Source organism: Aulostomus chinensis, chromosome 14, assembly GCF_037954235.1.
Source record: "Aulostomus chinensis isolate RoL2024-O1b breed Wild chromosome 14, RoL_Achi_v1.0, whole genome shotgun sequence".
Classification (NCBI taxonomy): Eukaryota; Metazoa; Chordata; class Actinopteri; order Syngnathiformes; family Aulostomidae; genus Aulostomus; species Aulostomus chinensis.
Genome location: NC_141333.1, coordinates 530915 through 558828, shown reverse-complemented (window position 1 = coordinate 558828; position 27914 = coordinate 530915). Strand labels below are relative to the sequence as shown.

General features: G+C 49.1%; 1 protein-coding gene across 5 annotated transcripts; it reads left to right on the top strand.

Moving 5' to 3' along the window:
- Nucleotides 1–379: 379 nt before the first annotated feature.
- cdc14ab (cell division cycle 14Ab) lies at nt 380–26297 on the top strand. 5 transcript variants are annotated; one of them, XM_086224074.1, is made up of 17 exons: nt 380–789; nt 1956–2054; nt 2144–2234; nt 2340–2415; nt 8665–8757; nt 9090–9169; nt 12397–12463; nt 12782–12844; nt 13937–14024; nt 16220–16450; nt 16582–16720; nt 17113–17299; nt 19179–19279; nt 19406–19453; nt 19973–20098; nt 20795–21095; nt 24277–26297. In XM_086224074.1, exons 2-17 carry the CDS (start codon nt 2039–2041, stop codon nt 24304–24306), a joined length of 1737 nt encoding a protein of 578 aa, XP_086080200.1. In that variant the 5' UTR covers nt 380–789; nt 1956–2038; the 3' UTR covers nt 24307–26297. The 5 variants fall into 5 exon arrangements, with proteins under 5 accessions (XP_086080200.1, XP_086080198.1, XP_086080202.1 ...); XM_086224073.1 differs by having other exon boundaries at nt 677–789; nt 1932–2054; XM_086224072.1 differs by lacking the exon at nt 1956–2054 and having other exon boundaries at nt 24277–26296.
- The last annotated feature ends 1617 nt before the right edge of the window (nt 26298–27914 follow it).

Genomic DNA, 27914 nt, shown 5'->3' with positions numbered 1-27914 from the left:
TATTTGAATTCTAATTATTTTTTGTGAATCATCTGACGAATGCAGTTTCAAAGTTGTGGCTCAAATACCCGATATATTTTAACTGATAAGACTAAAATGTGTAATTTTGTCCAAACGTTTGAGCTCAGTTGTTTCATTTTATCGAGAGACTCTTTTAAAGACATTTGATTCTGGTTAAGTTTTGTGTTGCCAAATAAAAAAAAATAGATTCTTTCTGAAAGACCAGCTGAAGTTGGGGGTGGTGCGGGACCAGCAGAGCCTCACTGGCGTGTTTCTTAGGGGACCATGAAGGCAGCACTCTGATCTCGGTGGTGATTGGCTGTAGTTGCTATGGGAGCGGCGCCGGTCACCATGGTAACGTTTCTCAAGGAGGGACTTGGTCAATCAGAGTTACAGACTTTCGGAGTGCCCTCAATCAGCCGCGGTTCGGACATGCTAACATGCTAATCCGGGATTATTTACCGGTTAAAACGGTAAAACTCCACAGCGGAGACGGTAGAAAAGAGTCCGCGGTGCTCGACCAGGAGCCGCATTGACTTATGGGAAACGGAGGAGAAAGTTTTTAAACTTTTATCAGTGTCCGCTCGGCTGCTGGCTAGCGCTCCCGTTAGCCTACCAAGGCTAGCCGAGCTGCGAGTACTGTAAAAAGTTTCCTAGCTAGCCGGTAGAGCTTGTTGGGGAATTAGGCAGACATGACGGTCGAGGGAGTGAAGCACTCCCCGATCCTCTCCGCCCTGTTCAGGATGACGGAGGAGGCCGAGCCGCCGGGAGCTGCCGAGTTCATTAAAGGTAAAAGAAGCGCTTCTCACTGCGGACCGAAGTGAAGACAGCTAGCGCGTGGGCTTAAGTGAGCCCCAAATGAAAAAGTTCAGCAAGAAGTTCATTGACATGGAGTAGTGATCAGTCCAAGATTCAGCAGGGCTGCTCCGGGTTTGTAGCCGCCCGAGACGTCCCAAGGGCAGCGCACTCTTCGACAGGTCGTCCAAGTCGTGGTGAGGATTATGGCTGCTCGATGTGAGGAGTTTTATTTTTAATACAGCCAGTTTGGTCGGTGGATTAAAGCTGACAGAGGTGCGCACCAATCAACTGAGCGGCTATTGATCATTGGTTGATTGAACAACGTCATTGACGGTTCCTCCAGGCAGGTGAGGCGCGTGAATCAGCAGCGGGTGGTTACGTCCTGCGTCCTTGAAGGAAAGATGGACTTGACACCAGATGAAGCTCAGTATATTTCGGAGTAAATCAGAGGCAGCTCTTGATCCCTGCTTGTGTTGATTGTGGTCTGTTGTCATGGTAACTGTCTTAAAGAAGCAGACAGCTGGAAACTGGAAGAGATGAGATTTGGATCTCAGACGCTGATGAGTTTCCTGCTGTGTGCAATGATTGATAAACCCAACGGTGGGAACTTTAAAATTATTGATTGAAGCAACGTGATGCAACATTTAATCTCCAACAGTTTCATGAGTGCGATTCTTTCATTCCTCCTCTGAGCTTCTGCGTCTGTTTCTGAACAGCGTGAATAAATCTGGAGACATGGATCTCTGGCTGGCGTGTACTTGTTTTATTAATGTCCTTATGATTAATTCAACTGTCAATCATAAATGTTCTGGGATTTTTCTACAATTTCAGATCAAATCTTTGAGTTGATTGGTCATCTAATTAATTGTCAGTTTCCGCCTGAAACACAAAACCCTCTTCTACTTGGCACTTGTGATGCAGTCGGGGTTTGCGATGCGTCATGCGACGTTTGTTGGTGTAGGGTGTTTGCCTGCTCCTGATGATCAGGACAGTAACCATCATCGATACTCTGCGTGGCTGCAGTCTATCGCTGGTTTACGTCCAGTGTCCCTTCACAAATGCTTGTGATTCGTTTCTGTAAGAGTCAGCGTTGGTAATATGACGATGATGACGTGATGAACTTTGACACTCAGGTTTCCATGATGTCTTTGAACAAGGCAGAGCTTCTGGGTGTCTGGCAGGTTGGACTGGTTGAACTGGGAAGCCTGCTTGTGTGAACGTGACTGCTGTCCCTGAACAGATGAGGCTCTCAAAGAGTGGGTGTGGTTAATGGCTTGGAACTCTGATGTATATAGAAGACAAAATTCCGACATTCCTGAACTTGTGGCATCTTCTTCCCTCCCAGAGCGTCTGTACTTCGCCACGCTACGCAGCAAACCCAAAAGCACCGCCAACACTCACTACTTCTGCACTGACGACGAGTTTGTCTATGAAAAGTGAGTCGCCCAGGTTCTATGACCTCATCTGTGTGGAGGTGCAAGGCTCTGACTTTATTTTGAAGAGGAACAACTTCCTGTTTACTTTGAAGTGTTTTTCTCCAGTTTCTATGCAGACTTCGGTCCTCTCAACCTGGCCATGATGTTCCGCTACTGCTGCAAGCTCAACAAGAAGCTGAAGGTGGGACGCCGCTCCTCCTTTTCACCCCGTCACTCACCCTCACACTATCACCCTCCCGCCACACCCTCACCCTGTCACTCACCCTCACACTATCACCCTCCCGCCACACCCTCACCCTGTCACTCACCCTCACCCCATCACCCTCTCACCACACCCTCACCCATCACTCACCCTCACCCCGTCACTCACCCTCACCCCATCACCCTCTCACCACACCCTCATCCCGTCACTCACCCTCACCCCATCACCCCCACCACACCCTCACCCTGTCACTCACCCTCACCCCATCACCCTCCCCCCACACCCTCATCCCATCACTCACCCTCACCCCATCACCCTCCCCCCACACCCTCATCCCATCACTCACCCTCACCCCATCACCCTTTCACCACACCCTCACCCTGTCACTCACCCTCACCCCGTCACTCACCCTCACCCCATCACCCTCCCGCCACACCCTCACCCTGTCACTCAACCTAACCCCATCACCCTCCCGCCACACCCTCACCCATCACTCACCCTCACCCCGTCACTCACCCTCACCCCATCACCCCCACCACACCCTCACCCTGTCACTCACCCTCACCCCATCACCCTCCCCCCACACCCTCATCCCATCACTCACCCTCACCCCATCACCCTCTCACCACACCCTCACCCTGTCACTCACCCTCACCCCGTCACTCACCCTCACCCCATCACCCTCCCGCCACACCCTCACCCCATCACTCACCCTCACCCCGTCACTCACCCTCACCCCATCACCCCCACCACACCCTCACCCTGTCACTCACCCTCACCCCATCACCCTCCCCCCACACCCTCATCCCATCACTCACCCTCACCCCATCACCCTCTCACCACACCCTCACCCTGTCACTCACCCTCATCCCATCACTCACCCTCACCCCATCACCCTCTCACCACACCCTCACCCTGTCACTCACCCTCACCCCATCACCCTCCCGCCACACCCTCATCCCGTCACTCACCCTCACCCCATCACCCTCCTGCCACACCCTCATCCCGTCACTCACCCTCACCCCATCACCCTCTCACCACACCCTCACCCTGTCACTCACCCTCACCCCATCACCCTCCCGCCACACCCTCATCCCGTCACTCACCCTCACCCCATCACCCTCCCGCCACACCCTCATCCCGTCACTCACCCTTACCCCATCACCCTCCCGCCACACCCTCACCCTCACCCCGTCACTCACCCTCAGCCCGTCATTCACCCTAACCCTGTCACCTTTTAGGTTCGCCCCGTGTGGCTCCAGTGTAAATATTTCTGGGTGTTTGAGAATCCTCTCTTGTGGTTTTGTTGTTGTGTTGCCATGGTGAGGACATTATGTTTCTCTACTGTTGTCATTCGTCATGGCAACAAGCCAACCGGATGCTCTGAATCCCCACCTGAAAACATTGAACGTATATGAGCTCTGATGTAACCTCCAGACTGTTTAGTGACTGAGGTCTGAGGTCAGGCAGGGAAAATACGGCCTTAGAGAACGTATCAATAGATACGGCGTTGATATCCAGCAGCTCCAGGTGGAGCAGAGTTCCCCCTGGACAGTTTACTACCGCAGTTTTAGTTCTGTGGCTCGCGTGATGCGTGTAGAAGGACTTCAGCAGCCTCTATGGTCCTGACATGACATTATCACATCAACAGCCACCAGGAACCAATCAGCTGTTAGGAGGACAGCTGCTGGGCGGCGGCGTGTAGGAGGTGTCAGTCAAGTCAAGTCAGTTTTATTTCTATAGCGCCAAACCCCAACCAAAGTTCTGTCCTGACTCTGTCCAAGTAGAGCAGGTCCAGCACCTCCCTCCTTCAATGAACCTCCACCCAACAATTCTCCATCAGCAGCACATCCTGCAACAGCAGCCACCAGAACCTTCCTTTACCAGCAGGAAGGTGGAGCAGATCCAGGATCAGTGGGGACGGAGAGAGAGCAGGAGAGCAGGACAGAGACAAAGACAGAAAATGGAGGAGGACAGAGAGACAGAAGGAAAGAGGGACAGAGATAAAGAGAGAGAGAAAGGAGGAGAGACTGATGGACAGACGGGGACGTGAGCAGGTGGAGCTACGGGTGGCAGCTGGAGCCTCTTCAGGTCTGGAGCCTCCTCCAGCAGCACCAGGATCTGGGATGAGGGGAGAAGAAGAGGAGTTAGTAACACGTCTGAGGACAGGAGGAGGAGAGAGAAGCCCAGTGCATCATGGGAGATCCCAGCAGTCTGAGCCTATAGCAGCAGATCTAAGGGCCAGCCTAAGCAGTCCTGACTATAAGCCTGATCAACAAGGAGGTCTTAAGTCTGCTCTTAAACCTAGAGAGGGGGTCTGGGTCCTGGACTGAAACTGGGAGACGGTTCCACAGGAGGGGATCCTGATAGCTGAAGGCTCTGGCTCCATTCTACTGTTAGAACTCTAGGAACCAGCAGGAACCCTGCATCCTGAGAGTGAAGGGTTCTAGCTGGATCATAGGGGACTAGGAGCTCTGTTAGGAATGAAGGAGCCTGACTGTTGAGGACTTTGATGGTAGAAGAAGAATTTTAAATTCTGTTCTGAATCTGACAGGGAGCCATGCAGAGAAGCAGTCCAGGAGAGACCTGGTCTCTGTTACCAGTTCTAGTCAGGGGGGCAGCAGCGTTCTGGACCAGCTGGAGAGTCTTTAGGGACTTATTAGTCCAGCCTGGTAGGAGGGAGGTGCAGTGATCCAGCCTGGAAGTGACAAAAGCAGGGACTAGTTTTTCTGCATCTTCTTGAGCCAGGATGTGTCTGATCTTAGCGATGTTACGTAGATGGAAGAAGGCGTCCTGGAGGTTTGTTGAATGTGGGAGTTAAAGGGTCCTGGTCAAAGAGAACTGCTAGGTTCCTACGGTGGTGCTGGGGGCCAGGGTGGTGCCATCCAGGGTACCTGTCTCATCAGATCAGGTGGTCCTCAGGTGTTTGGGCCCAGCACAAGAACTTCAGTTTATCAGAGTTTAATAAAGGAAATGATGGTCCTCCATGTTTCCTGTCCTTCAGACAGGCCTCCAGTTCAGTCAGCTGGTTTGTTCCATGTGGATCATTGATGAGTTCAGCTGAGTGTCGTCTGCATAGCAGTGAACATTAATGGAGTGTTTCCTGATCATGTGACCTAGAGGAAGCAGGTACAGGGTGAAGAGGACTGGTCCAAGCACAGACCCTTGTGGAACACCAGAACTGACTGTAGTGGTCTCAGAGGAACCATCATGAACTAGTACCACCTGAGATGACCTAGTAAATGTGACCTGAACCAGTTTAGTGTGGTTCCTTTAATACCAGTGACAGGTTCCAGTCTCTGTAGAAGGATATGGTGGTCAATGGTATCAAAGCTGCACTGAGATCTGATCAGACCAGCACAGAGACCAGTCCCTCATCTGGTACCAGTAGGAGGTCACTGGTACCTTTGACTAGTTCTGTTTCTGTGCTAGGATGAACCTGGAACCTGACTGAATCCTCCAATCAGCTGTTGCTGTGGAGAAGTCACAGAGCTGTTTAGCAACTGCTTTCTCCAGAACCTTGGAGAGAAAAGGAAGATGTGATGTTGGTCTGTAGTTGGTAGAACTTCTGGATCCAGGCTTGTTTTTTGAGAAGGGTTTAATTCCTGCTACTTTAAAGGACTGAGGGACGGAACCAGATACCAGTGCCACATTGATCATATCTAAGAGGGAGGGGCTAACGAGGGGAGAGAGTCTTGGAGCAGCTTAGTTGGGATGGGGTCTAGGAGACAGGTGGAGGTTCAGAGGAGCACATTATTGAACTGAGCTCATGAAGGCTGATGGGAGAAAAACTATCCAAGTGTGTGTCTGGTCCTCCAGCTGCCTCTAAGGTTCTGGGTTCTAGGGGCCATGTTGTCAGCTGATGGCAGCAGGAGAAGAAGTTTCTCTCTCATCAGGAGAATTTTGTCATTAAAGAAGTCCATGAACTCTTTGCTGCCCAGGGAAACAGGACTACTTGGTTCAGTAGAGCTGTGGCTCTCTGCCAGTCTGGCTCCAGGACTGAAGAGGAACCTGGGTTGTTCTTGTGTTCCTCTTTTAGTGCTGAGTCGTCTGGTTCTACCAAGGGCTTTGTTCTAGGTTCTAAGGCCATCTTGCCAGACTCCATGTGACTCCTCCAGTTTGAAGCAGCTCCATCTTCTCTCCAGTTTCTGGTTTCTTGTTGAAGCTGTCAGGTTCCAGAACCGTACCAAGGTGCTTGTTTCCTTGGATTCATAGTTTTCTGTTTTAGTGGGCCAGCAGAGTCCAGAGTTGTTGCTAAGGTGCTGCTGCTCGATGGATAAAATGATCAGTTTGGGAGGGACTAAGGTGGACAACAGTGCCCTCTGTTACAGTGGGACATGACACTGAATTTAGCACCAATGGAACCACTTCCTTAAATCCAGGTGTGACCTGATCAGACAAACATCTGGAAACCACAGTTTTCCTGAGTGGAGTGTAGTTGATCAGTCCAAATTCCAAAGTGATTGATTGGTGGTCTGATAAAAGCGTTCTGTGGAAACACAACCAGATGTTCAGCTTCAGTTCCACATGTTAGGAGGAGGTGGAGGTGTGGTTGTGACAGTGAGGGGTTCATGGACAGACTGATGGACACCAGTTGAGTCTAGAAGAGAGAGAAATGCAGGACCAGACTGTGGTTATCAACATCCTCATGAATACTGAAGTCTCCTCCAATCATGACTTGATCTGATTTAGAACTAAACTGATAGAAACTCTGAGGATTCAGATCAGAATCCAGAGTAGTCACAAAGCCTTGTGGGTAAGTGTGCAAGATGCTTTGAGGAGACAACCATATCGTTGTCACTGCAGCTATCGAATACATAGAGGAAAGTGATCGGGACGGTAGAGGATGGCGGCGTTGCTGGGAGAGTCTGACCACTCCCATTAAACAACGTAATGGAGCGACAGCCATATTGCTGACGTGCGTCTGCTTCAGGAAACTACAAGGTTCTATGGATGGACTACAGAACTGCCATCTTCGATTCTTCCCCTTGTTTGTGTAAAATGTAATGTCATTACCGAGGTTGAACATGAAAATAAAGCTGTCAATCTCAAGTGTGAAATGAGCACATTATCACACTTACAGTGTTTGATTTCTGAGGCTGTTTATCTGAGTTCTTACATCCGACAGAGGTTCACCTGATACCTGATGCTTTTTCAGGATGTCCAAATGCGAACACTTAAGAAAATGGACTGTTTAGATGCTGTGACATCACCAACAAAGATGGCTACTCACCAAATAGGAGTTTTCCCCCTTCAAAGTGAAGACTTGATTGGCTTTTAATGATCCAGGAGCCAGCTGGAATCAGTCAGACATTACTGAATAACTGCCTCAACCTATCCTTCCTCCGAGGTCTCTCTGTGTCCTCCGACACAGTGCTGCATCCTCTGATGTAGCGCTACGTCATCATGTGTCCTTTTACATCCTCCCACGTCACCCTACGCCCTTGAACATCCCCAGCTGTGCTCTACTTACTTCTACAATGCTCTACGCCACCTACAGCCTCCCGCACCGCTCTACACTCCCCTGGCTCGCTCGTCAGGAGCAGTTGGGGGTTGGGTATCATCCTCAAGGGCACTTTGACATGATGTCTGGGGGAAGCGAACCAGCAACCCTTCAGTCACTAAACTGTCACTCTACCTCCTGGAGGCCTCACTGCTGGGTGGTTGTCAGCTCAGTAAGCAGGTCTTAGCAAGCTCAAACGCCAGACTGAAGACCAGAACTGTCATGGCAGTTGGAAAGATGCGCCCCCTGGCGATGTAACGTGGAACAGTTGCCCTGATTCTGTTTGGAAGAGCAGCAGCTGGAGCAGCTGCACCAAGTCATCACAGGTCCCACTGGGAATGATGGGAAGACAGTGTTATTACCTTCAAAATGTGTCCCTGTAGGACAGGTCGGGTCAGTGACGCTGGTCAATGATCAAGAATACCTCTGAGATCATGGAGGACAGAGACGCTCATCTTCATCCTGGAGGACGAAATGTTCTTCTAGACAGTTGCTAATGAGGTGGCGCTGGAGGCGGAGTGTGACACTCCGCCCCATGGCGTCAGTCTGCATCCCCAGCATCATCGTCAGCTGTTCGCGAATTCTAAGTTTCTGAGATGGCAAACAGACTAAAGCAGGTTATCTGATCAATTAATCAGGGATGTTGATTTATCAATTTTCTAATCCTCCACAAACACAGAGATCTTTGATGGCAGTCATGTGACCCATCTCTTTCTCCTGTGCAGTCATTCACTCTGACCAGGAAACGGATTGTTCACTACACCAGCTTCGACCAGAGGAAGAGGTCCAACGCTGCTGTTCTGATCGGCGGTTATGCCGTGAGTACCCCTCCCCCCCAAACACACACACACACACACACACCTTGCCCCACTCACGTGCACCCAAACCCACAGAACATCAGTTAGAGAGCCGTGACAAATGAGAGAAATGTTTATGTACTCTCTCGAACGTTCTGAGCAACATTAACTTTTAACTTCCTGTCTCTGCAGGAAGTGGGTAAAGGTGACCGTGTTCAGTTGGAACAAAGACTGACTTTACAAAGGAAGCTGCTTGTTGTCACTTAATGTGATTGTGAACTATTTTGTTGAATTGTGTGTGTGTGTGTGTGTGTGTGTGTGTGTGTGTGTGTGTGTGTGTGTGTGTGTGTCAGGTGATCTATCTGAAGAAAACTCCAGAGGAAGCTTACAGAGCTCTGATCTCTGGCTCCAACGCCTCATATCTGCCCTTCAGGTCAGTCTACCAGGTGTACTGCTACTACGACCATTAGTACTACTCTGTTACTATTACTACACTTCTACTGCTGTCATGTTTGATAGTTTCTATTATTTCCATTGATGCTGCCTGTGCGACAGTGAGCATTGATGCTTTGCCACTTCACACTCAGCCCTTGTTCTGCCTTCTGGAATCTCTTTGTCCCTCTGGATGACTGGAGAATGTGAGCACTGCCATATTTGGTTTTTGTACATTTAAAAAAAAAAAAGAAGACATTTTTTATTCAGTTGACCAGTTTAAAATGTGCCAATTGGCCTTGATTTCTGATAATGTGATTGGATGGAAGCTTCTGAGCAACAACAAGATGGCTGCTTGGGTGTAGCTCTGTCCTGATCTCCCTCGGCTCTTCCTCAATGTTGTTGCCGTCACTGTTGGGCTTTCAAACCACATCAGTTTTCAAACTGAGCTCGTTGTGTCAACACAGCAGTACTCTATAACTGCTCATCTAAACTCTTCCACGTGGCTTTGTTTGCTCATGTCAGCATCTGCCTCGGAACCAATTATGGAACCGACCTAAAGAGCTGCCGAGCTGCTTGACACTGCGCTGGAGTGACATTTTCAAAGGCTGAGTCTCTGTCCACAGAGAGATTCGCCAGCCTTGAGCTTTAACATTGTTGCGGGAGAAACAATGTTGTATTCGTGGGCTGCCTGGGGGGGAAAGAAGGCCCTGATGCCCCACAAGATCTTGTTCCTCCACTGGAAGGTGTACACATTGGGCCCCCCAAGGAAGACCACTTCCAAGTCAAAAGTCCTGATCTTTGTGTGTCTGAGAAATACAGATCAAGTTTGTGTCCTTGAAGTAGCGAGAGGGAAGGAGGAGCTCCCTACATCCAAGCTCTTACACTGGTGAAAGTATGCATGGACCTGACGATCAAAGGTAGAGCCATCGTGGCCTCCAGCTCCTATCCACAACTGAAGCCGTTATTGGCGATCAGTGCAGGTCGTCGCCAAACCAGCTAGACGTGATTATAAAGGGATGGATCAAAAATGTCCGCCTGTGTCGATCAGAAATGCAGTAACTCGGCAAAGCTCTGCACTGAAGTCTGATCAGTGACGATAGGATGCATCGATGTGCCACAGCCCAGCGGAGGCAGAGGAAAACAAAGGTTCCAACAGCTGGACCCAGAATTCTCCTACAGATATTCCAGTGATGGACATTTTATAGAAGTGCTAGAAATACAAGTTGAAGCGTGTTGATGAGCCAGAGGACGCCATCGAGGCTGACAGCAGGCACCTGTGACAAAGAGAACTGTCAGGAATGTGAGGTGCCTTTGGACTGGTGAGGTCCTGAAGGGTTGGAAGTCTCAAAGAGAAAATGGCTTGTAATTCAACTCCTGAGTCTAATGACAAGTTCCCTGCAAGCTGGGAAACCATGTAACCAAGTTGAATCAAAGGAAGAGGAAAATCTGTTTTGAAATGGGATTAATGATCAAAGCATGAAAGTAAAGAATGTGGAACGTTCTAACCCATATGACAGGAGGAAATCAAAACTACATCTTTTCTGGAGACAGAAGGACATTTTCTAACTAAGCCACTGGATATTGTTAATCACCTGAATAATCATTTGAATGACAAAGGAAATATTTCAGGGATGAGAATAGAAAGAACAAATTATGTTGGGAAACACTTGTAGATTTCAGTTCTCGAAGGTCACAGTGAGCTACGTGGACATGCTGCTACTTTGACGTAGAGACAAACCGCGAGGTGGACACAAAACTGCTGAGGTTGGTCACAAGCCTGATTTGACTGCTGTTGGTCAGGTGGTTAATTTGAGCTCTGAAAAATGTGCTTGTCCATAATCTGGGAAGATTGCAAAGACCAATCAATTACCTAAGAATTGAACTCCCTTTACTCTTAAAGAATGCAAAACCAGCGCTGTGCGCCAAAGCGTCACCAGTTGCAGTATCGCAGCCCATGCACCTACAGAAGTCTTGAACAGGTAACAAGTAACAAATTACTTCTTTATGTTGTGAAAACTAAAAGCATTGTGTTTGGAACAAAAAAATTCAGTTAACGAGCTTCCAGTCTGAGACATGCATCCATGGAGGGGTTGGCGCTCTGCTGTCAGTAAAACACACGGAGGAGCGGGAGCCTCGGTGCCTCCGCAGGGAACTGCTGTGTCATTGTGGCACGTCGGAGACAAATTCAACCGTCTGACACCGACCAGGACATCACACTCTGGTGCTGTTGGGACAACAGTGAAGTGGACGGCACATGACGAGTGTGTATGAGTTTCATCGACATGGTCGGACTCTCTCTCTCTCACACACACACACACACACATGGTGGAGGCTGTCATGCAAGGTGCAAAGCTACTTGGCGGGAGGGATTTCCTCCTTTCACTGCCTCAAGCGAGGATCAAACTAGCAGCCCTTGGGTTACTAGACAACCCCTCCACCTCTAAGCCATGCCAGTGTGTGTGTGTGTGTGTGTGTGTGTGAGTGTGAGTGAGTGAGTGAGAGAGAGAGAGAGAGAGAGAGGGATAAAGGATGTCTTGTCCCCTTGTGTCACTCGGAGCTCTTATATAACAGCAGTGCTGGACAGAGCAGCTCTCTGCTGATGGATTAAACATGATCATGATGAGGCCACGCCCACACCAGGATGTGTTTATGACTGTTGGAAAAACTGCCGCTCAAAGCTGCAACCCTGTGAACCAGTGATCCTTGACACATCTGCTGATATCTTTGACGTTAGTTACATTGTAACTTCTATGTCTAATCCAGAAGAGTACAACAGAGGTTCTCCAGGAGTCTCCCAGCGAGGAATTGTGTCAGGTTCCCTGTAGAAGGTTGTGATGATGGATTGGTTGCTGCAGGCATGTGTCACTGATGACATGAGTGGTATCAGCTGGGCGAGAGTGTGACACCGCCGTGATAATGAAGCACATTCATCACCTCTGAGCTCACCTCTCCTTCCTCATCCAGCAGCAGGATGAACCGTGAGACCTTCCAGTCCACCGCTCTATTTTCTCCTCCCTTGTAGGTGGGGCTTGCCCGCTCTCTCTATGATGCCCACCTTCATCTCTAGATGATGCTGTAAATGCTCATGTGTTTGAAGTGACCGGTTGTGACTGCTGACATCACTAATATCTTTAATCAGTAATGACGGCGTAGCTGATCTCTGATGTCATGTTATCGACATCAGCTGGTCACTCTCTGATGTCATCGTGTTATTGATCACTGCAGGGACGCCTCCTTTGGGAATTGCACCTTCAACCTCACCGTGCTCGACTGTCTTCAGGGCATCAGGAAGGTGAGTTCTGATTGGCTAAATGTGAGTGCCCTCCTTCTCCGCTACAGAGGGCCATCTGTGATGTTCAGAGGGAGGGGCTAGGCCACCTGGGTGTGACACACCTGGCAGACAGCACGCTCTTGTGCGTGTTGATCCGGAGCGTTACTGAATTGGAATGAACTCTTACAGTCTAAAGCCTTTTTTCCTGAAAGATCAATAATTACAGCATAGAAACGTTTAGCGGTGCAAATTCACACCGTTGACTCTCAACTGATCTGGGACATGCAGGTGTCACATGTCCTTCACTGTGTCTTCAGCTCAGCTGTTTTTGTGTCTCAGGCGCTGCAACACGGATTCTTCAACTTTGAAACCTTTGACGTGGACGAGTACGAACACTATGAGGTAAAATGACAAGTGCGGCGACAGAGCAAACCATCATCATCTGCTCAATGTCTCCTGAATTGTTCAGCACGGAAACAAACCCCTTTGACGTGTCAGGAGGTCCCATCAGCTGTGAGGACACTGAACTAGTACTGCCAGTACAACAGCTGACTGTGAACAAAAGTATCAGTCATCAACCTGTGAGTCAGGTCACCAACCAGAGCAGACATGTCAACTCTGACCTTGTGGTCACCAGCTACTCACCAACTTCAGCCGCTGCGGAGAGCAAAGTTCCCTACTTAAACCCGGTGTCAGACTGGAGTCAACAGCACTTCTGTGTGAGTCTCCATGTTCTCCCTGTTCCTGCTGGGTTCTCTCTGGTACTCCAGCTTCCTCCACAGTCCAAAGACATCAAGAGGGACCAGGTTAATCCAGACTCTAAATTGACCGTAGGCGTGGCTGGGAGAGCCAATGGTTGTCTGTCTCTATGTGTTGGCCCTGCCATGGACTGGCGACCTGTCCAGGGGGAAGGCTGCTGGGATAGGCTCCACCCCCACCACCCTCAACAGGAGGAGAGGGAACATGGATGGATGGAGGGATGATGGATGGATGGATGGAGGGATGATGGATGGATGGATGGACAATCTGGGACCCCTGATCCCAGCTCATGATAATAAAGTTTATGTTGACCTGAACACAGTGTGGTGTGTGCAAATTGGACCAAGTCAGAACCAGAACCAGCAGCAGGTCACATTGCTGGCATTAACCAACTTGGTCACAGAACAGAAGTGTAAAAGTGCATTTTTTTTGATTACCTGGGGGATTGAGTTTAAATTTTGTGAATGGTGATATTTGATTTGCGTGGCAGTTTGAATGAAGGATGATTGTCCTGGTGTTTGACCTCCAAAGCCACTTCTGCTGTGGCACGAAGCTTCTCAACAGTCCTACAAGGAGGTGTCATGAGTCACTGAGCACACAAGTAAAGTAAAAGTAAAGGAAAACTCCCATCGCCAGGATCATCCGTGGCTGATTTCATTGTGAGTCTGTAATTGACTGTAATTGAATTGACTTGTTCTTTGGTTCTTTCTGGGAATCAAACCTGTGTGTGTGCAGCGGGTGGAGAATGGAGACCTGAACTGGGTCGTACCTGGCAAGTTTCTGGCCTTCAGTGGACCGCATCCCAAAACTAAAGTAGAGAATGGTGAGTCCAAACACATTTACACCTGGTGGATGGTGGAGGTTCAGTTCTACATCAGGTCCACCAGTAAACACCAGACTGGTGGATGGTGGAGGTTCAGTTCTACATCAGGTCCACCAGTAAACACCAGACTGGTGGATGGTGGAGGTTCAGTTCTACATCAGATCCACCAGTAAACACCAGACCGGTGGATGGTGGAGGTTCAGTTCTACATCAGGTCCACCAGTAAACACCAGACTGGTGGATGGTGGAGGTTCAGTTCTACATCAGATCCACCAGTAAACACCAGACCGGTGGATGGTGGAGGTTCAGTTCTACATCAGAGCCACCAGTAAACACCAGACTGGTGGATGTTGGAGGTTCAGGTCTACATCAGATCCACCAGTAAACACCAGACTGGTGGATGTTGGAGGTTCAGGTCTACATCACATCCACCAGTAAACACCAGACTGGTGGATGGTGGAGGTTCAGTTCTACGTCAGATCCACCACTAAACACCAGACCGGTGGATGGTGGAGGTTCAGTTCTACGTCAGATCCACCACTAAACACCAGACCGGTGGATGTTGGAGGTTCAGTTCTACGTCAGATCCACCAGTAAACACCAGACCGGTGGATGTTGGAGGTTCAGTTCTACGTCAGATCCACCAGTGAACACCAGACTGGTGGATGGTGGAGGTTCAGTTCTACGTCAGATCCACCAGTAAACACCAGACTGGTGGATGTTGGAGGTTCAGTTCTACATCAGATCCACCAGTAAACACCAGACTGGTGGATGTTGGAGGTTCAGTTCTACGTCAGATCCACCAGTAAACACCAGACCGGTGGATGTTGGAGGTTCAGTTCTACGTCAGATCCACCAGTGAACACCAGACTGGTGGATGGTGGAGGTTCAGTTCTACGTCAGATCCACCAGTAAACACCAGACTGGTGGATGTTGGAGGTTCAGTTCTACATCAGATCCACCAGTAAACATCAGACTGGTGGATGGTGGAGTCTTAAAAACCTGGGTTGCTAACAAGAGTCTAGAGGAGCCTACAGAGGTCATGGAGGTCATTAGAGGTCATCAGGGGAAACAGAAGAAGCCTGAAGCTTAGTGGTGGTGACCTTGAAGTCATGTGACCCTGGTGTGGTTCCTTCATAGGCTACCGTTAGCTTAGCACAGCTAACCATTGCCTTCAGGCTTAAATGAACAATTAGGAACCATGGAGATGGCCACTTCCTATTAGACTACAAATACTCCTCATCCCTGATGTGACGCCTGCACCCACAGAGATTTTAAAGCCTTTCACTCCCCAGCAGTGACCGAGGACTCAGGAATGCTTTTGGATGAGGTGAAATGTCCTCAAGCAAACAACGCAGCACAAGAACTACGAAGGTGCCTCACTCCTGTGGCGCTGTCAAACCATGAAGTTTGGCTATAAATCTGTCTGACAGTAGACGACAAACTTGAATAATTGTTGTAATGTACATTATATTGTGAGACCTGTGAAAGTCTTTGACGCGTTGACAGTGAGGAACTTACCAGAGGAGATGCCATCACTTGGTGAATACATGAAATTAAACGAGAGAATGAAGCAGGGTGATGGAAAGGTCAGTGATGGATGCTGAGATTGGACTGAGCTGAAAGGCTCCTGGAGGAACCTTGATGTGACCTTCATTCAAGGTTGAGATGGCATCAAGATGAAGGCGGGTAAATGTGACTGACATCAAGTGCGTGGATCCACACGACCCAGGAGATGCTCCAGTTGCTAAATCTGACTTTTTAAACTTATTTTGCATCTTGCAGTTCTGCATGGCAGCTTGCAGCTAGTTAGCATGTATGATTGGCACGACCATGATCACACCTGGAACATAATGTCGTCTTGTGACCTGCAAATAAGTGCTGAGTGTTGTAACATTGTGAGAGAGAATCAGAGAATCATCTGTGTTTGTGCCCAGGGTGAAAGAGGTCACCTGGTTTTACTCCAGAAAATAAGATGTAGCCATCAAATGATATAGATATTGCTATTGAATCGATAAAATATAGATTCTTTCTAAATTTTACTTGATATTTCTACTTTTTTAGCAAAATATTGACCAGTAAGTTTGTTTCCTGGTTTCTGATTATAAGAGTCTATGGAACAATTGGAACCTTCAGTGCAGCAGCCAGGAAAACCGATGTGAGAGGTTTTGTGTCTTCTGGCTCCGCCCCCGTAGGTTACCCCCTCCACGCCCCCGAAGCATACTTCCCGTATTTCAGGAAACACAACGTGATGACTGTCATCCGCCTCAACAAGAAGATCTACGACTCCAAACGTTTCACTGACGCCGGCTTCGACCACTATGACCTCTTCTTTTTGGATGGCAGCACACCCAGTGACATCATCATGCACCGCTTTTTGCACATCTCTGAGAGCACCAATGGAGCCGTGGCTGTCCACTGCAAAGGTCAGGACTTCCTGTTCCCTCTAAGGACAGATGATGTCAGTTACTGTTCTCAGCTGGTTCTATGACTTGACCCAGTACCAGATCAGTTGGGTCACTGGAGAATCTAACCTGAACGTTTCTCCCCTGCGCAGCTGGTCTGGGCAGGACGGGCACTCTGATTGGCTGTTACCTGATGAAGCATTACCGCTTCACAGCAGGAGAGGCCATCGCCTGGATCCGCATCTGTAGACCAGGTTCAGTGATTGGACCACAGCAGCACTTCCTGGAAGAGTGAGTCTCTTCATGATAACACTGGTTCACCTGACACAAGCCACACCCACTTAGCATATTTGACATAGAGTTGGCCAACAGGGAAGATGTCATTACTGTAATGTGAACGGTGATCTGATCAGAACTCCATTCAGACAACCTGCATTTTAAAAACTGCTAGCTTGTCATCATGGCAACGGCCAGATCTGCCTGTGTGTCCGGCACGGCGGTGGGCAGGTTGACCCTTCTGACTCAAGCCAGCTGGCTGTGTCAGCCGGTGAGGGTGCGAGCTCCGTTTGTTATCCAACGTTCCATTTTTGTGCTTCTGTACTGAATCAGAAGACCCTGAATGTGTCCAGGTGGTTGAGTCCTGTGGGCAGGTCAATGTCTCGACATCACTTGTGTGTTTACAGGAAGCAGGCGCCGATGTGGTTGCTTGGAGACAGCAAGCGTACCCAGAAGGCCAAGTTAGAGGAGAGGGTGGTGCCTCACTTAATCACCTGTATGGATGATCTCACCTTAAACCCCTTCAGCAACTCCACAAACTCCGCCCACAACAGTAGTGTCCATCGATCTCCAAGCTCTGACCACCTGCAGGAGGTACGAACACACACCTGTGTCTTAATGGAGAGTGAGGACCCTTACTGACAGAACACTTTCCTGACAGCCCAACCAGAACCAGAACATGGGCCTGTCTTTGATGATGTCTGATGTTTTTCTGAACAGTCGTTCAGAGTCCAGTTATGCGCTCTCTGGAAGAGTGGTACTGATGGGGTTTGGGAGTGTGTGAGAGTGGTGGTTATCACGTTAGCGTCTCAGCAAGCAGCAGAGTAAAGAACACTTAGGGAACAACTGATGTGTGTTTATACTCGACCATTGGTTCTCAAACTGTGGAAACCCAGAATTACTTTTTTTTTAATGACAAGTCAAAAACGTAAAAAGATCAAAACAATGAATCCTTTTGAATGAAAATAAAGCGAATGAACTTCACAGTAAGTTTTGTCTTTCTAGTGACAGCTTTGTGTCTGACGCAACGTGGTCCTGTTGATTTCCACTGCACATGAAGCTGGAGTGTCCGCACACCTGCTGCTGCTAATGTTAGCTGCTAATGTTAGCTGCTAATGTTCGCAACAAATGAGGCCAGTTGGGGAGGAGCTGTGACTCCAGTGTCTCCAGTCTGGATTCAGTTGGACTGAGGAAGAGCTGAGGCCCCGGAGTGTGTATGAGGAGAAGTTCTCAGCTATGGATCATGGGATCAGCACAGTCATGTGACCATCAAGAGACTACTTTTATTCGTATTCTTCCTGAAACAAGTATTTGCTGGTTTGGTTCGTCAGGAACCTGCAGGGAAGCAGCGCATGGTTGGCATCTCTCTCTCCTCTGCTTCACCTTAGGAGTGAATGTCTCTCGGCCATCAGCTGGTCTCTCTCCCTCTCTTCCTTCAGTATCAAGCGTGTCGGTGACTGAGGGTTGAGTTGATCGACACAGCAACAAATACACGTGTTTCATCTCTGCAGGTTCTGAGCCACGGACTCACGTGTGACTATTCTGGATAGACAGCTTTTGTGTTTCATCAAAAGGTTCCCATAAAAGGAGATTAAACAAAAACATTTAAATGACTCTGTGAGAGATCTGGAGAATGAAGCCGTCAAAGTCTTGTCAACATTAGAAGAGTTTAGTCCTGCAGGCTCTTCATGCAGATCTTGGATGTGTTCATGTCAAGTTGTTATTGATCACATCTCTTGCTTCTGGGACTTAACCGTCTGCGACTGTGATGTCTTTATCAGTGACCATGGCCTTAGTTTTCTGAACACTGACCTTCAGGATGTGCCCCCCCCTCGGAGAGCTGGGCCAGGGCTCCCCCTCCATCCTGAACCAGACTGACTAAGATTGAGTAAACCTCAAGAGGGACTGCTAGCTGGGGACTCCTGCAGTTGTCTCAATGCAGAGTACAGGTGCCCCCTTGTGGTTAGCATGAGGATGACAGTTTGTTTTGTGACAGACAGCAGGCCTGAGAACCTTGTCCCCGTGCAGACATCCAGGCTGAAGTCAGATTACAGTGAGAATGTTTGGCTGGACGGTATGAAAGCTGAGGAGAAGCCTGACAGCAAAAGACAAGCAGGAGTTTTGGTATCTGGAGATGTTTGTGAAGAAAGTTCATTCGAGTCCTGGTGGCGGGTCATGGCGTGGCTCAGAGGTAGAGTGGCCGTCTAGCAACCAAAGGGTTGCTGGTTCCATCCCCACTTCCCTGGTGACCATGTCCAAGTGTCCTTGAGCAAGATACTGAACCCATAATCGCTCCTAATGGCCCTGAGACGGACTGGTGACACGTCCAGGGTGAACCCCGCCTCTCACCTGAAGGCTGCTGGGATAGGCTCCACCCCCGACCCTTATCAGATAAGAGGGAGAAAATGGAAGGGTGTGTGTGTGTGTGTGTGTGTGTGTGTGTTTGTGTAAATGTGTGGGTTCTATCTTTCAGAGTAAGGCGGCAGACTACGGTCTTGGTCTGACACAGGGGGACAAGCTGAGAGCCTTAAAGAGCAGGCGTCCCCCCCGGCCAGCCACCACTGGAACCCTGAGGTACCAGAACCGGGTGCCCCAGATTCATCAATGTACTCGTTTAGTTCCTGTTTTCATGATCACAGGAGGCGGTAAATGTGTGCTGGTTGTTGTTGCTGTCAGGTGACGTGTGTGTTTGTGTTTCAGACTGGAGGACATGAAGCTGCACAGCCGCTCGGCATCTCAGCCGCTCAGGTAACCTGATCCGCGTCTGATGTTTCTGTCACAAGCTAAGCTGGGCCGTGCCGGTGCCGACCTCTAAGCAGATCCGCCTCTGGCTAGATGATGCGGCCCAATCATTGGTGTTTGTAACAAAGAAACGAAAATGCGTTCAAATTTTGAATTGTTGACGTCTCCACGTGTCTCTCAGCGCTTCCACTTGGTCATCTCGGTGACGGCACTGATGTCGGACACGATGACACAAACTAGTCCTGATGCTGCCAACCTTTGACAAGCTTATCAGCAGCTGGCTCAACATCTGGACAAGAGCGCAAATGAATGAAGCAAACCTGATCTGTCAGCTGCGACACGTTTCTGTTGACATCATCACAACTGAATAATCGCTTTATAGACAATTCAGGAAGTTTTGCACAGTGAGCACAAACCCGGCCACGTGCTCTGCTTATGCCTTTAACGGCGCGTTTTGGTGACGAGTGGGAACACTGCATTTGAGCTGAATGTGACATCATGAATCATGGCAGTTTCTGTGCACAGGTTGTCAGTGGGGTTGGGGCGGGGCTCTGCCTCCCCCCTCAAGTCCTCCAAATTCCCAGCATCCTCTGCTTCAGCTGCAGCCAAGAGGATCAGCCGCTGTCCATCATCATCGGCATCAAACATGAGGTAAGCAACTTCCTGTCTGTTTTCGCTCTAATGTCATCATAGAGGGCTCTGACCTCCTCTCTGTATGAGATCTGATTGGCTGCTGGAAGCTTCAACCTCACAAATTCAATATGAATTCCACACGACAAAGTTCTGCTTTATGGAGGTGATTCTCCGTCTCATTTGGTGACAGATATTTGGTTGGGTAAAGTCCCGCCCCCCAGATGGTGATCAGGATGAATGTGGGTGAATTCTGTCTCCCCCAGCAATTTGGAAGCATTCCATATTGGAGGCTGGTCGGAGGTGGTCATGTGATCATTGATTGTGACAAGTTTACAGACAAAATCTTCACACCACCAGTCCAGAAACCCTCAACAGCCAATGAACCAACCAGGAAGTGTCACTGAACAGATGCATTGCTGCATTTCAGACCAAACTTAATTCAAACTCACTTTCATGTGAGCTGGTGTTTGATCATGTGAGGGTCTGAGAGATCAGGTCGCTCTGACAGCACGTAGGGTCCACGCCATCTTCAAGGGTTCTGTGCTACGCCAGGTGACCTTTAGATCAGCTGGTGTCATGATGCTGTGGAGGGATGTTGAATCATAAGCTGTGTGTGTGTGTGTGTGTGTGTGTGTGTGTGTGTGTGTGTGTGTGTGTGTGTGCGCGCGTGCGTGCATGCATGTGCAAATGTGCGTGCGTTCACTCGGCTCTCAGCTCCCGATTGGCCAGTTCCCTCAGTGACCTGTACGCCGCTGATGTGGAGGAGGACAGGAAGACACCATACACCTCTCTCACTCCCCCCTCCTGCTCCTCCTCTGGGCCCCTCAGCTCCTCCCCTCTCATCCCGCCCTCCCTCTGTCATTATGGTAACAGCCCCCGCAGCACACAGCACGAGATCAACGGCTCCACAGCCCCCCCCACTCAGCCCACTCACGACTTCGTTCCGTACCGGAGCCCGGGGCCCTACAGTGCTCTGAAGGGCCCATCAGGACGCTACCTGAGCCGCTCCATACCTGTAAGTCCTTTGACTCAGCAGCAGCTCCGCCCTGCCCCTCTTAAGAATAATAATGGTAATTACTGTATAATAATAATACAATTTATTCATAAAGTGCTTTTCAAGGTACACAAAGACGCTTTACAAAGTTTAAAAGATCACAATCAACACCCTAAAATACAGAACGATACAAAACAAAAGAGCAGCTTTGAACAGATGAGTTCTGAGGAGTGATTTGAACGAGGACGGGTCGGTGCAGTCCGAGTCGATCGGGCAGGGACTTCCAGAGGGAGGGTGCAGCGATGGAGACTGCTCTGTCACCCAGGCCCGGTGCTCGGTCCTATGAGGTACAGACAGGAGGTTGGCGTGGGATGAGCGGAGACGGTGTGAGTGAGGTGGCGAGCAGCAGGGTTCTGAATGTACTGAAGTTTATTGAGGAGGCAGTTTTGGTGATCTGGTTGGTGTGGTGTTCAAAAGTGAGGCGACTGTCAAGCATGACTCCAAGGTTGCAGACTTGAGGAGAGGGGAAGAGGGTGGCGTAGTTGATGGTGAGGCTGAAAGTCTGGGTGGTTTGGACTTGGGGCCGATTATGATGAAGTTAGATTTGTCAGAGTTGAGTTGTAGGAAGTTGGTTTGCATCCAGGATTTGATTTCAGGGAGACAGTGGGACAGGTGGAACTGTAGAGCTGGACATCGTCGGCATTGCAGTGGAAGTGGAGGCCATGATGGCGGATGATGTTACCAAGGGGAAGGATGTAGAGGATGAAGAGGAGACCCTGGGGGACGCCTTGGGACAGCGGAGTTGTGGAGGAGGTGCAGTTGTTGATATTTATGAATATGATGTTATATATTATTATATTATATGATATTTATTTATGAAACCCAAACCATCACCCTGATTGGTCCACTGTGCTCCGGCATCACTACCACCTCTCATGACCTAAATCGCTTACTCAGCCAATAAAGGATCAATAACCCATATTTCAGCTGTGAGCACATGAACTCATTTAGTTTACCACACAGCTGAGACTTCAACCCTTTTGCTGCCTAAACAAAACAGTGACAGAAAACTGAAAATAGATTCTAAAATGATTCAGGAAATTAATTAACCTGTAAAAAACAGAAGTTCAGAGTCACAGCTGAAGGCGTCAGAGAGGAATGGAACCTGTCTGCTTGGGTGTCTTGTGAGTCTCAATACTGCTTTATATTGATTTTGCTTGAAACAAGGTTTTCTGGTGGAAAGGGTTTGACAGTGTTGAACCAAACCTGTATGGAACTGATGAGCATCACCATGACAACATGATGCGGCATGGCTCAGAGGTAGAGTGGCCGTCTAGCAACCAAAGGGTCGCTGGTTCGATCCCCGACCCCGGTGACCATGTCCAAGTGTCCTTGAGCAAGATACTGAACCCATAACTGCTCCTGATGAGCAGGTTGGTGCCTTGCATGGCAGCTCCACCATCAGTGAGTGAGTGAACGGGTGAAGGAGACGACACTGTGAAGAGCTTGGAGTGCTGCTGAGGTAGAGAAGCGCTCTATTATCAACTGAGTTCATTTACCGTTTAATGAAGGAAGCCCTTGGTGTAACGGTGCTGTCGGGTTCACCAGGCCAGCAGGCTGTAGGTGCTGACACCACCTGCAGAGTCCACAGCAGCACTTTGCTCTCCAAGTCAGTTTTATTTCTACAGCGCCAAACCCCAACCAAAGTTCTGTCCTGACTCTGTCCAAGTAGAGCAGGTCCAGCACCTCCCTCCTTCAATGAACCTCCACCCAACAATTCTCCATCAGCAGCACATCCTGCAACAGCAGCCACCAGAACCTTCCTTTACCAGCAGGAAGATGGAGCAGATCCAGGATCAGTGGGGATGGAGAGAGAGCAGGAGAGCAGGACAGAGACAAAGACAGAGAATGGAGGACGACAGAGAGACAGAAGGAGAGAGAGGGACAGAGATAAAGAGAGAGAGAAAGGAGGAGAGACTGATGGACAGAGACAAAGACAGAGAATGGAGGAGGACAGAGAGACAGAAGGAAAGAGAGGGACAGAGATAAAGAGAGAGAGAAAGGAGGAGAGACTGATGGACAGACGGGGACGTGAGCAGGTGGAGCTACGGGTGGCAGCTGGAGCCTCTTCAGGTCTGGAGCCTCCTCCAGCAGCACCAGGATCTGGGATGAGGGGAGAAGAAGAGGAGTAGTAACACGTATGAGGACAGGAGGAGGACAGAGAAGCCCAGTGCATCATGGGAGATCCCAGCAGTCTGAGCCTAGAGCAGCAGATCTAAGGGCCAGCCTAAGCAGTCCTGACTATAACCCTGATCAACAAGGAGGTCTTAAGTCTGCTCTTAAACCTAGAGAGGGGGTCTGGGTCCTGGACTGGAACTGGGAGACGGTTCCACAGGAGGGGAGCCTGATAGCTGAAGGCTCTGGCTCCATTCTACTGTTAGAACTCTAGGAACCAGCAGGAACCCTGCATCCTGGGAGTGAAGGGTTCTAGCTGGATCAACGAGAGTATCAAAAATATCAACTACAGCAGCAAAATGTTTACTAGAGTATCAAAATGTTTAGTAGAGTATCAAAATGTTTAGTAGAGTATCAAAATGTTTAGTAGAGTATCAAAATGTTTAGTAGAGTATCAAAATGTTTAGTAGAGTATCAAAATGTTTACTAGAGTATCAAAATGTTTAGTAGAGTATCAAAATGTTTAGTAGAGTATCAAAATGTTTAGTAGAGTATCAAAATGTTTAGTAGAGTATCAAAATGTTTACTAGAGTATCAAAATGTTTAGTAGAGTATCAAAATGTTTACTAGAGTATCAAAATGTTTAGTAGAGTATCAAAATGTTTAGTAGAGTATCAAAATGTTTACTAGAGTATCAAAAATTTCAACTCGAGCATCAAAAAGCCCAACTTCGTTAAACTGCTGCCTCACGAGTCAGTGACTAGTGCTGAGTGACGTTCAACTAGTTCAGGAAATGGTTCAACATGTCAAAGTCTCACATGTTTGATACAGAGTCTGACTGGTGAGACAAAATGTCCTCCGCTAGTTACGGCGCTCTGTGGTTGCACGCTTCATTCAACTCTGGTACTGAGCAGGTGTCGTCTCTGGCGTGGCGGCGACACGTCGGACTACACGGAAGGGGAGTTTGTTTCTAAGCTGCCAGATCAGAACTGCTGTCTTACTGCTCTTCTCCTCTTTTGTCTTGCAGTCCCTTCAGTCTGAGTTTGTCCAGTACTAGAAGTCCAAACCTGCCCTGAACACTCGGCCCACGTTACCCACAACCCCCTGCGTGGGACGCTGCTTGCTGATGTAACTGAAGATGTATTTAGATTCAGAGCACAGATTTTATATTTGTGACAGAGAGAAGACCTATTTTTGTTTTTAAGAATTTTTTGATAAACTGAAGGAAAGAGGACTGGTTCCTTGTCATGGTGACAGTATTCCAGAACCCCTCCTGACTGGTTGAGCTGTCCCTCTGTTGGACAGCGTTTTCTACTTGGAGGAAGAAGAAGGGAAAGTTGAAACTCAGGTTCAAGACACGAGTCAACCATGATGCTTTTAGACTGAATGGTGACGGAGCTGAAGGTTAGCAGCTCAAGGACACCGAAGGATTGTGACCAGGCGCCATCACGCTGCCCAACAGGAAGCACAACTAACCCGCCTTTGTTTTCTTGTTTGTTTCAGTCTAGCCTTACTGGTGATCTGTAACCTTTAAGCTCTTGATGAGCTCCATCCCCCAGGATGCAACTCGCTCAGCTGTCGCTGTCAAAGCTCCTGTGTCACTGTCAGGTTCAGAACAAACGTTCGGCGATGAATGTAGAGAGGCGAGTCGAACATCTGATGATTCTTTGTGTGCTCAGTCACCTGGTGACATGGCGAGGATCCAGGCAGCAGCAGTTATTGATTCTCCGTACGATTTCTAGTCAGTTTTCATTCAGTAAGTCGATTAACCATTTTCAGACACTCATTAACGCTGAAGGTTCACCATCAGACTTGAAGGTCACAGATTCATGTCTTTGAGTCAAGTGTCCAACAGATTATGTTCTGATCAGATGAAGGTTATTGATCATCTTCTACCTCCTCTCCATTATGTATCTGAAGTTGCTTTCAAAATAAGAGCTCTGGGTCCAAATTCTTTGAAGTCACTTTGCCTTCAGTGAAGTAGACGAATGAATGATCATTCAGGTGTTTCAGTCCTCACAGGAAGCTCACCTGCTGGGTCCTGACGACAAAGGGAACCACAAAACACCCTAATGCTCCTTTAGCACCTATCTGAGAATGTTGATGCGCTGCAGGGCTTTTATTTTGAGAGGACTGTTTCTTGTCTTTCACTGAGCAAAATAACTTGAAAATTTATGTTCTTGTAACTGACAGTTTCCATGTGAGAAAATAAAATCCCTCTCTGTGTTTCCTGCGTTCAGATTCGTGATGAGCTGCCAATAATCAAATGTCACTTTCACAACAGTAGCAGCGTTGCCAGTTGGCACGGTGACGGATGAGCGGTGTTCATCTGGGGGCGTGGCCGGTCCGTCTCACAGTAACAAGTTACTGATGGAATCCCTTCATCTGCCTCCTGAACTGATAATCAGCCTTGTTTTATGGTTTTGATGATGATTTATTGCTTCACTGCCTCAGAGTCTCCATGGCAACACTCACCACTGACTCACATGTTGACACATGCGAAGCTGCATGTCACGTGTCAGAATGCACACTGATGTAACGTGAGCGGATGCAAGGAAATGTAGATTACAGTTAGAGGGAAGACGTGACAGGAAAGAGTCAGCTGATTCCTGAATGATCTGTGGCTCCATGACTCAGCTGTTTTTCCTTAAAAACACACAAACACCTAAGATGGCTCTGATTGGTCGATGTGTTCAAACGCTCAGTATATTCCTAAAATGATGTAATAACCATCCTGAACTTAAGGCAAGGCAGGTTTCTTTGTGGCCTGTTTTCCCCACCAGTTTGTCTCCAGGCTTCATGGCATCATAACAACATCCTCTGCCCTCAGAGCCTCACATCGACTGAGGAGAAACTCCATAGAAAACCTTGAACAGGGAAAAATGGGAGAAACCTCAGGGTGAGGAGGGGAGGAGGATCCCTCACCAGGAGGGACAGACGGACAGGAGATGTTGGTACAGAGAAGAAAACAGTTTATAACACAGAATGGAGGAAACATGGAAATGTTAATAACAGTTGAAGAAGGAAGCTTCTGGAAGGGGAGGCAGGGAGAGCAAGCCAGCTTGATGGGGGACTGGATGGCAGACTGGTTCATGGGAGGGGAGGCAGGGAGAGCAAGCCAGCTTGATGGGTGACTGGATGGTAGACTGGTTCATGGGAGGGGAGGCAGGGAGAGCAAGCCAGCTTGATGGGGGACTGGATGGTAGACTGGTTCATGGGAGGGGAGGCAGGGAGAGCAAGCCAGCTTGATGGGGGACTGGATGGTAGACTGGTTCATGGGAGGGGAGGCAGGGAGAGCAAGCCAGCTTGATGGGGGACTGGATGGTAGACTGGTTCATGGGAGGGGAGGCAGGGAGAGCAAGCCAGCTTGATGGGGGACTGGATGGTAGACTGGTTCATGGGAGGGGAGGCAGGGAGAGCAAGCCAGCTTGATGGGGGACTGGATGGTAGACTGGTTCATGGGAGGGGAGGCAGGGAGAGCAAGCCAGCTTGATGGGGGACTGGATGGTAGACTGGTTCATGGGAGGGGAGGCAGGGAGAGCAAGCCAGCTTGATGGGGGACTGGATGGTAGACTGGTTCATGGGAGGGGAGGCAGGGAGAGCAAGCCAGCTTGATGGGGGACTGGATGGTAGACTGGTTCATGGGAGGGGAGGCAGGGAGAGCAGGCCTGAATTCACTGAAGGCAATACCTGTAAGAGGCTAGCTGGAGGGTCAGAGGTCACTCTTGATTAGCTGCTGGAAACAGCTAACCTACGCACTTGCTGTCAGCTGAGTGTCACATGACAGCGTCTGACCCTCTGTGACCCAGCGACGAGTCCTCTGACTCCCTCCATTGTTATCTGACACTGAACTGATCGACTGATCAAAGACTCTGAAGCCACTGCACTGTAAAACCCTCGCTGACGCCTGAGCACGAGCTAGCAGGTCAGTGAGTCTCTGGCTAGCATACTCACTCAAGGAGACATGTGATTCACTGGTTCTCAACCTCTGGGACAAGGCCCTTGGGTGGGTCACGAAACAACTGCAGCTCCCAACTTATGTGTTGGAAGAAAAATATTTTTGGATTTTTGAAATAGCAAATAAAATCATGATGGAACTTTTATATTAAGATCATTTAAAGCTGAAAAAACAATTTGTTCAATCGAATCCTGAGCAACATGAGGAGTCACTCAACTTGATGGTTTTAAACACTTGTGAACATTAAACATAAACCTGATGAGCTAATAATTTATTAATATTTTTACTGTCTTGCTATTTCCAATTAATTTACTGAAATGGATCCATAGTAGGACAGCCCGGTGGAGCAGCGGTCCTCCCTGTGGCCCCCAGCAAGAAGGTTGTGGGTGGAGCAGTGGTCCTCCCTGTGGCCCCCAGCAAGAAGGTTGTGGGTGGAGCAGTGGTCCTCCCTGTGGCCCCCAGCAAGAAGGTTGTGGGTGGAGCAGTGGTCCTCCCTGTGGCCCCCAGCAAGAAGGTTGTGGGTGGAGCAGTGGTCCTCCCTGTGGCCCCCAGCAAGAAGGTTGTGGGTGGAGCAGTGGTCCTCACCGTGGCCCCCAGCAAGAAGGTTGTGGGTGGAGCCCCGGCTGCAGCACGGGGTCTTTCTGGGTGAGTCTCCATGTTCTCCCTGTTCCTGCTGGGTTCTCTCTGGTACTCCAGCTTCCTCCACA

Excerpts from the sequence above, each read along its gene's own strand:
- cdc14ab (XM_086224072.1), top strand. The coding sequence starts at position 693 with ATGACGGTCGAGGGAGTGAAGCACTCCCCGATCCTCTCCGCCCTGTTC. Across the intron at positions 2,235-2,339 it reads GACGAGTTTGTCTATGAAAA|TTTCTATGCAGACTTCGGTC; the intron begins GTGAGTCGCCCA and ends GTTTTTCTCCAG. Across the intron at positions 2,416-8,664 it reads AGCTCAACAAGAAGCTGAAG|TCATTCACTCTGACCAGGAA; the intron begins GTGGGACGCCGC and ends TCTCCTGTGCAG.